This window comes from Nicotiana tabacum, chromosome 14 (genome assembly GCF_000715075.1).
Source record: "Nicotiana tabacum cultivar K326 chromosome 14, ASM71507v2, whole genome shotgun sequence".
NCBI classification, from domain to species: domain Eukaryota; kingdom Viridiplantae; phylum Streptophyta; class Magnoliopsida; order Solanales; family Solanaceae; genus Nicotiana; species Nicotiana tabacum.
In genome coordinates this window covers 27,582,315-27,592,331 of record NC_134093.1, presented here as the reverse complement: position 1 = coordinate 27,592,331, position 10,017 = coordinate 27,582,315, and the positions used below count along the sequence as shown (strand labels likewise).

General features: G+C 36.4%; 2 protein-coding genes across 2 annotated transcripts; both read right to left on the bottom strand.

Moving 5' to 3' along the window:
• Positions 1 to 4,461: 4,461 nt before the first annotated feature.
• On the bottom strand, positions 4,462 to 5,043 carry LOC142168863 (putative mitochondrial protein AtMg00860). The gene has a single exon (XM_075230030.1). It carries the CDS (start codon positions 5,041 to 5,043, stop codon positions 4,462 to 4,464), a length of 582 nt encoding a protein of 193 aa, XP_075086131.1.
• A 4,139-nt stretch (positions 5,044 to 9,182) lies between these two features.
• LOC142168862 (putative mitochondrial protein AtMg00860) lies at positions 9,183 to 9,800 on the bottom strand. The gene has a single exon (XM_075230029.1). The coding sequence runs from the start codon at positions 9,798 to 9,800 to the stop codon at positions 9,183 to 9,185; it is 618 nt and encodes a 205-aa protein (XP_075086130.1).
• Positions 9,801 to 10,017: the final 217 nt, after the last annotated feature.

Genomic DNA, 10,017 nt, shown 5'->3' with positions numbered 1-10,017 from the left:
GAGAATCAGAACAAAATACCTCAATTAGGTTTCTAGGCATCTGTTCACCACTTCTATTTACCCGTCTGTTTGGGGGTGATAGGTTATTGAAGTGCTCAAACTTACTCCCATCATAGAGAATAATTCTTGCCAAAACGTGCCAGTGAAAACTGGATCCCTGTTACTAACAATGTCTTTAGGTACTCCATGTAGTTTGTAAATGTTATCCATAAACAACTTGGCTATATCAGTTGCAGAATAGGGATGAGATAATCTAATAAAATGAGCATACTTAGTAAGCATGTCTATCACTACCCAAATTACTAATTTCCCTTGGATTTTGGCAAGCCTTCTATGAAATCCATACTGATGCTACACCAAACAACTACATGTATTTTAAGTGGTTGCAGTAATCCAGGGTATGGTGCATTGTCATATTTATGCCTTTGGCATATGTCACTGGTTTTGACCATCTCATGTACCTCTTCTCTCATTCCCTTCCAATATAAAAGTGTAGATACCTTTTTATAAGTATTATTAGCTCCAGAGTATCCACCTACTAGTGTGCTATGCCAGAGTTGCAAAATCTCTTTTATGAGCTGCTTGTTAGGTCCCACTATAAGTTTGCCATTCTTCCTTAGCTGATCATGCACAAAGGCATACCCTTTACTTTCAGTTCCCTTCCTCCTCAAGGGCAGAATTAAATTCTTTAATTCAGTGTCAGTTTCCCAGCTATTCTTGATCATCTCTAACAACTCATTCTTTACAGTTGTGATGGTTATGGTTGTTAACTCTACTGATGGAAGCCTAGATAAGGCATCAACTACCTTATTTTCTTTCACTTTCTTGTATTCTATTTCAAAGTCAAACTGTATCACCTTAGTTATCCATTTGAGTTGATTCCCAGTACGTAGTTTTTGCTCCAATAAGAACTTGAGATCTTTTCGATCAGTCTTTATAACAAAAGGCCTGATTATTAAGTAATGATACCACTTGTTCATAGCCATTACCAAAGCTAATAACTCATTGTCATAAATAGACAAGGACTGATGTTGCCTTGACAGACCCTTGCTCAAGTATGCAATTGATTATCTATCTTGCCTAAGTACTGCCACAATCCCTACATCACAGGCATCAATTTCCACTACAAATGTAGATGAAAAATCTGGCAATGCTAGGACGGGAGCTGTGATCAAGGCTCTTTTCAATTGTTCAAATGAACTTATAGCTTCCTCGGACCATCTGAATCCATCATTTTTCAGTAGATCACTCAAAGGTTTGCTGAGGATACCATATCCCTTGATGAACCTTCTATAGTATCCTGCCAGTCCCAAGAATCCTCTCAAATGTGAAACAAATTTTGGTTCTGGCCAAGACTGCACAACTTCAATTTTCATTGGGTCAGTTGATACACCATTAGGTGCGATGTAGTGCCCCAGGTATTCTACCCTTCTTGCTGCTAATACACACTTACTCCTTTTGGCTAACAACTGATATTGAACCAATAAATCAAAAGTAATCTTTAAATGCTCTAAATGGTCAGCTAAGTTCTTGATGTAGATCAGAATGTAATCAAAGAAAACACGGATAAATTTTCTAAGGTGCTTCTCGAATATATGGTTCATCAGTCCCTGAAAACTAGAGGGGGAATTAGTTAGTCCAAATGACATTACTAAATATTGATACCAATATTTTCCTATATATATATATATATATATATATATATATATATATATATATATATATATATATATATATATATATATATATATATATATATATTCCGGGATGGATCTATTTACCACTTCTGTTTGCCCGTCTATTTGGGGGTGATAGGTTGTTGAAGTGCTCAAACTTACTCCCATCATAGAGAATAATTCTTGCCAAAACGTGCCAGTGAAAACTGGATCCCTGTTACTAACAATGTCTTTAGGTACTCCATGTAGTTTGTAAATGTTATCCATAAACAACTTGGCTATATCAGTTGCAGAATAGGGATGAGATAATCCAATAAAATGAGCATACTTAGTAAGCATGTCTATCACTACCCAAATTACTGATTTCCCTTGGATTTTGGCAAGCCTTCTATGAAATCCATACTGATGCTACACCAAACAACTACATGTATTTTAAGTGGTTGCAGTAGTCCAGGGTATGGTGCATTGTCATATTTATGCCTTTGGCATATGTCACTGGTTTTGACCATCTCATGTACCTCTTCTCTCATTCCCTTCCAATATAAAAGTGTAGATACCTTTTTATAAGTATTATTAGCTCCAGAGTATCCACCTACTAGTGTGCTATGCCAGAGTTGCAAAATCTCTTTTATGAGCTGCTTGTTAGGTCCCACTATAAGTTTGCCATTCTTCCTTAGATGATCATGCACAAAGGCATACCCTTTACTGTCAGTTCCCTTCCTCCTCAAGGGCAGAATTAAATTCTTTAATTCAGTGTCAGTTTCCCAGCTATTCTTGATCATCTCTAACAACTCATTCTTTACAGTTGTGATGGTTATGGTTGTTAACTCTACTGATGGAAGCCTAGATAAGGCATCAACTACCTTATTTTCTTTCACTTTCTTGTATTCTATTTCAAAGTCAAACTGCATCACCTTAGTTATCCATTTGAGTTGATTCCCAGTACGTAGTTTTTGCTCCAATAAGAACTTGAGATCTTTTCGATCAGTCTTTATAACAAAAGGCCTGATTATTAAGTAATGATACCACTTGTTCATAGCCATTACCAAAGCTAATAACTCATTGTCATAAATAGACAAGGACTGATGTTGCCTTGACAGACCCTTGCTCAAGTATGCAATTGATTATCTATCTTGCCTAAGTACTGCCACAATCCCTACAGCACAGGCATCAGTTTCCACTACAAATGTAGATGAAAAATCTGGCAATGCTAGGACGGGAGCTGTGATCAAGGCTCTTTTCAATTGTTCAAATGAACTTATAGCTTCCTCGGACCATCTGAATCCATCATTTTTCAGAAGATCACTCAAAGGTTTGCTGAGGATACCATATCCCTTGATGAACCTTCTATAGTATCTTGCCAGTCCCAAGAATCCTCTCAAATATGAAACAAATTTTGGTTCTGGCCAAGAATGCACAACTTCAATTTTCATAGGGTCAGTTGATACACCATTAGGTGCGATGTAGTGCCCCAGGTATTCTACCCTTCTTGCTGCTAATACACACTTACTCCTTTTGGCTAACAACTGATGTTGAACCAATAAATCAAAAGTAATCTTTAAATGCTCTAAATGGTCAGCTAAGTTCTTGATGTAGATCAGAATGTAATCAAAGAAAACACGGATAAATTTTCTAAGGTGCTTCTCGAATATATGGTTCATCAGTCCCTGAAAACTAGAGGGGGAATTAGTTAGTCCAAATGACATTACTAAATATTGATACCAATATTTTCCTATATATATATATATATATTCTCTAGGCATCTGTTTACCACTTATGTTTATATATATATATTCCGGGATGGATCTATTTACCACTTCTGTTTGCCCGTCTATTTGGGGGTGATAGGTTGTTGAAGTGCTCAAACTTACTCCCATCATAGAGAATAATTCTTGCCAAAACGTGCCAGTGAAAACTGGATCCCTGTTACTAACAATGTCTTTAGGTACTCCATGTAGTTTGTAAATGTTATCCATAAACAACTTGGCTATATCAGTTGCAGAATAGGGATGAGATAATCTAATAAAATGAGCATACTTAGTAAGCATGTCTATCACTACCCAAATTACTGATTTCCCTTGGATTTTGGCAAGCCTTCTATGAAATCCATACTGATGCTACACCAAACAACTACATGTATTTTAAGTGGTTGCAGTAGTCCAGGGTATGGTGCATTGTCATATTTATGCCTTTGGCATATGTCACTGGTTTTGACCATCTCATGTACCTCTTCTCTCATTCCCTTCCAATATAAAAGTGTAGATACCTTTTTATAAGTATTATTAGCTCCAGAGTATCCACCTACTAGTGTGCTGTGCTAGAGTTGCAACATCTCTTTTATGAGCTGCTTGTTAGGTCCCACTATAACTTTGCCATTCTTCCTTAGCTGATCATGCACAAAGGCATACCCTTTACTGTCAGTTTCCCAGCTATTCTTGATCATCTCTAACAACTCATTCTTTACAGTTGTGATGGTTATGGTTGTTAACTCTACTGATGGAAGCCTAGATAAGGCATCAACTACCTTATTTTCTTTCACTTTCTTGTATTCTATTTCAAAGTCAAACTGCATCACCTTAGTTATCCATTTGAGTTGATTCCCAGTACGTAGTTTTTGCTCCAATAAGAACTTGAGATCTTTTCGATCAGTCTTTATAACAAAAGGCCTGATTATTAAGTAATGATACCACTTGTTCATAGCCATTACCAAAGCTAATAACTCATTGTCATAAATAGACAAGGACTGATGTTGCCTTGACAGACCCTTGCTCAAGTATGCAATTGATTATCTATCTTGCCTAAGTACTGCCACAATCCCTACATCACAGGCATCAGTTTCCACTACAAATGTAGATGAAAAATCTGGCAATGCTAGGACGGGAGCTGTGATCAAGGCTCTTTTCAATTGTTCAAATGAACTTATAGCTTCCTCGGACCATCTGAATCCATCATTTTTCAGTAGATCACTCAAAGGTTTGCTGAGGATACCATATCCCTTGATGAACCTTCTATAGTATCCTGCCAGTCCTAAGAATCCTCTCAAATGTGAAACAAATTTTGGTTCTGGCCAAGACTGCACAACTTCAATTTTCATAGGGTCAGTTGATACACCATTAGGTGCGATGTAGTGCCCCAGGTATTCTACCCTTCTTGCTGCTAATACACACTTACTCCTTTTGGCTAACAACTGATGTTGAACCAATAAATCAAAAGTAATCTTTAAATGCTCTAAATGGTCAGCTAAGTTCTTGATGTAGATCAGAATGTCATCAAAGAAAACACGGATAAATTTTCTAAGGTGCTTCTCGAATATATGGTTCATCAGTCCCTGAAAACTAGAGGGGGAATTAGTTAGTCCAAATGACATTACTAAATATTGATACCAATATTTTCCTATATATATATATATATATTCTCTAGGCATCTGTTTACCACTTATGTTTGCCCATCTATTTGGGGGTGATAGGTTGTTGAAGTGCTCTAACTTACTCCCATCATAGAGAATAATTCTTACCAAAACGTGCCAGTGAAAACTGGATCCCTGTTACTAACAATGTCTTTAGGTACTCCATGTAGTTTGTAAATGTTATCCATAAACAACTTGGCTATATCAGTTGCAGAATAGGGATGAGATAATCTAATAAAATGAGTATACTTAGTAAGCATGTCTATCACTACCCAAATTACTGATTTCCCTTGGATTTTGGCAAGCCTTCTATGAAATCCATACTGATGCTACACCAAACAACTACATGTATTTTAAGTGGTTGCAGTAGTCCAGGTTATGGTGCATTTTCATATTTATGCCTTTGGCATATGTCACTGGTTTTGACCATCTTATGTACCTCTTCTCTCATTCCCTTCCAATATAAAAGTGTAGATACCTTTTTATAAGTATTATTAGCTCCAGAGTATCCACCTACTAGTGTGCTGTGCTAGAGTTGCAACATCTCTTTTATGAGCTGCTTGTTAGGTCCCACTATAACTTTGCCATTCTTCCTTAGCTGATCATGCACAAAGGCATACCCTTTACTGTCAGTTTCCCAGCTATTCTTGATCATCTCTAACAACTCATTCTTTACAGTTGTGATGGTTATGGTTGTTAACTCTACTGATGGAAGCCTAGATAAGGCATCAACTACCTTATTTTCTTTCACTTTCTTGTATTCTATTTCAAAGTCAAACTGCATCACCTTAGTTATCCATTTGAGTTGATTCCCAGTACGTAGTGTTTGCTCCAATAAGAACTTGAGATCTTTTCGATCAGTCTTTATAACAAAAGGCCTGATTATTAAGTAATGATACCACTTGTTCATAGCCATTACCAAAGCTAATAACTCATTGTCATAAATAGACAAGGACTGATGTTGCCTTGACAGACCCTTGCTCAAGTATGCAATTGATTATCTATCTTGCCTAAGTACTGCCACAATCCCTATATCACAGGCATCAGTTTCCACTACAAATGTAGATGAAAAATCTGGCAATGCTAGGACGGGAGCTGTGATCAAGGCTCTTTTCAATTGTTCAAATGAACTTATAGCTTCCTCGGACCATCTGAATCCATCATTTTTCAGTAGATCACTCAAAGGTTTGCTGAGGATACCATATCCCTTGATGAACCTTCTATAGTATCCTGCCAGTCCTAAGAATCCTCTCAAATGTGAAACAAATTTTGGTTCTGGCCAAGACTGCACAACTTCAATTTTCATAGGGTCAGTTGATACACCATTAGGTGCGATGTAGTGCCCCAGGTATTCTACCCTTCTTGCTGCTAATACACACTTACTCCTTTTGGCTAACAACTGATGTTGAACCAATAAATCAAAAGTAATCTTTAAATGCTCTAAATGGTCAGCTAAGTTCTTGATGTAGATCAGAATGTCATCAAAGAAAATACGGATAAATTTTCTAAGGTGCTTCTCGAATATATGGTTCATCAGTCCCTGAAAACTAGAGGGGGAATTAGTTAGTCCAAATGACATTACTAAATATTGATACCAATATTTTCCTATATATATATATATATATATATATATATATATATATATATATATATATATATATATATATATATATATATATATATCTCTAGGCATCTGTTTACCACTTATGTTTGCCCGTCTATTTGGGGGTGATAGGTTGTTGAAGTGCTCAAACTTACTCCCATCATAGAGAATAATTCTTGCCAAAACGTGCCAGTGAAAACTGGATCCCTGTTACTAACAATGTCTTTAGGTACTCCATGTAGTTTGTAAATGTTATCCATAAACAACTTGGCTATATCAGTTGCAGAATAGGGATGAGATAATCTAATAAAATGAGCATACTTAGTAAGCATGTCTATCACTACCCAAATTACTGATTTCCCTTGGATTTTGGCAAGCCTTCTATGAAATCCATACTGATGCTACACCAAACAACTACATGTATTTTAAGTGGTTGCAGTAGTCCAGGGTATGGTGCATTGTCATATTTATGCCTTTGGCATATGTCACTGGTTTTGACCATCTCATGTACCTCTTCTCTCATTCCCTTCCAATATAAAAGTGTAGATACCTTTTTATAAGTATTATTAGCTCCAGAGTATCCACCTACTAGTGTGCTATGCCAGAGTTGCAAAATCTCTTTTATGAGCTGCTTGTTAGGTCCCACTATAAGTTTGCCATTCTTCCTTAGCTGATCATGCACAAAGGCATACCCTTTACTGTCAGTTCCCTTCCTCCTCAAGGGCAGAATTAAATTCTTTAATTCAGTGTCAGTTTCCCAGCTATTCTTGATCATCTCTAACAACTCATTCTTTACAGTTGTGATGGTTATGGTTGTTAACTCTACTGATGGAAGCCTAGATAAGGAATCAACTACCTTATTTTCTTTCACTTTCTTGTATTCTATTTCAAAGTCAAACTGCATCACCTTAGTTATCCATTTGAGTTGATTCCCAGTACGTAGTTTTTGCTCCAATAAGAACTTGAGATCTTTTCGATCAGTCTTTATAACAAAAGGCCTGATTATTAAGTAATGATACCACTTGTTCATAGCCATTACCAAAGCTAATAACGCATTGTCATAAATAGACAAGGACTGATGTTGCCTTGACAGACCCTTGCTCAAGTATGCAATTTATTATCTATCTTGCCTAAGTACTGCCACAATCCCTACATCACAGGCATCAGTTTCCACTACAAATGTAGATGAAAAATCTGGCAATGCTAGGACGGGAGCTGTGATCAAGGCTCTTTTCAATTGTTCAAATGAACTTATAGCTTCCTCGGACCATCTGAATCCATCATTTTTCAGTAGATCACTCAAAGGTTTGCTGAGGATACCATATCCCTTGATGAACCTTCTATAGTATCCTGCCAGTCCTAAGAATCCTCTCAAATGTGAAACAAATTTTGGTTCAGGCCAAGACTGCACAACTTCAATTTTCATAGGGTCAGTTGATACACCATTAGGTGCGATGTTGTGCCCCAGGTATTCTACCCTTCTTGCTGCTAATACACACTTACTCCTTTTGGCTAACAACTGATGTTGAACCAATAAATCAAAAGTAATCTTTAAATGCTCTAAATGGTCAGCTAAGTTCTTGATGTAGATCAGAATGTCATCAAAGAAAACACGGATAAATTTTCTAAGGTGCTTCTCGAATATATGGTTCATCAGTCCCTGAAAACTAGAGGGGGAATTAGTTAGTCCAAATGACATTACTAAATATTGATACCAATATTTTCCTATATATATATATATATATTCTCTAGGCATCTGTTTACCACTTATGTTTGCCCGTCTATTTGGGGGTGATAGGTTTTTGAAGTGCTCTAACTTACTCCCATCATAGAGAATAATTCTTGCCAAAACATGCCAGTGAAAACTGGATCCCTGTTACTAACAATGTCTTTAGGTACTCCATGTAGTTTGTAAATGTTATCCATAAACAACTTGGCTAAATCAGTTGTAGAATAGGGATGAGATAATCTAATAAAATGAGCATACTTAGTAAGCATGTCTATCACTACCCAAATTACTGATTTCCCTTGGATTTTGGCAAGCCTTCTATGAAATCCCCACTATAAGTTTGCCATTCTTCCTTAGCTGATCATGCACAAAGGCATACCCTTTACTGTCAGTTCCCTTCCTCCTCAAGGGCAGAATTAAATTCTTTAATTCAGTGTCAGTTTCCCAGCTATTCTTGATCATCTCTAACAACTCATTCTTTACAGTTGTGATGGTTATGGTTGTTAACTCTACTGATGGAAGCCTAGATAAGGCATCAACTACCTTACTTTGTTTCACTTTCTTGTATTCTATTTCAAAGTCAAACTGCATCAGCTTGGTTATCCATTTGAGTTGATTCCCAACACATAGTTTTTGCTCCAATAAGAACTAGAGATCTTTCTGATCAGTCTTTATAACAAAAGGCTTGATTATTAAGTAATGATACCACTTGTTCATAGCCATTACCAAAGCTAATAACTCCTTGTCATAAATAGACAAGGACTGATGCTACCTTGATAGACCCATGCTCAAGTATGCAATTAGTTGTCTATCTTGCATAAGTACTGCCCCAATTCCTACATCACAGGCATCAGTTTTCACTACAAATGTAGATGAAAAATCTGGCAATGCTAGAACTGGAGCTGTGATCAAGATTTTTTTCAATTGTTCAAATGAACTTATAGCTTCCTCGGACCATCTGAATCCATCCTTCTTCAGTAGATCAGTCAAAGGTTTGCTGAGGATACCATATCCCTTGATGAACTTTCTATAGTATCCTGCCAGTCCTAAGAATCCTCTCAAATGTGAAACAAATTTTGGTTCTTGCCAAGACTGCACAACTTCAATTTTCATGGGGTCAGTTGATACACCATTAGGTGAGATGTAGTTCCCCAGGAATTCCACCCCTCTTGATGCTAACACACACTTACTCCTTTTGGCTAACAACTGATGTTGAACCAACAAATCAAAAGCAATCTTTAAATGCTTTAAATGGTCAGCTAAGTTCTTGATGTAGATCAGAATGTCATAAAAACAAACAAGGATAAATTTTCTAAGGTGCTTCTGGAATATATGGTTCATCAGTCCCTGAAAACTAGAGGGGGCATTACTTAGTCCAAAAGACATTACTAAATGTTGATACCTAGTTGCGGCGTGCAACCCGATCCAATAATATATATATATATATATATATATATATATATATATATATATATATATATATATATATATATATATATATATACATTCAAAATAACATATTTGCATCATTATTTAGTATACAAACCTATACAAGTATTTTCTATAATTTTTCATAATTTTTAAAGCTTTAAATTAATTTTTC

Coding starts and splice junctions, on each gene's coding strand:
- LOC142168863 (XM_075230030.1), bottom strand. CDS start 5,043: ATGTCATTTGGACTAACTAATTCCCCCTCTAGTTTTCAGGGACTGATG.
- LOC142168862 (XM_075230029.1), bottom strand. CDS start 9,800: ATGTCTTTTGGACTAAGTAATGCCCCCTCTAGTTTTCAGGGACTGATG.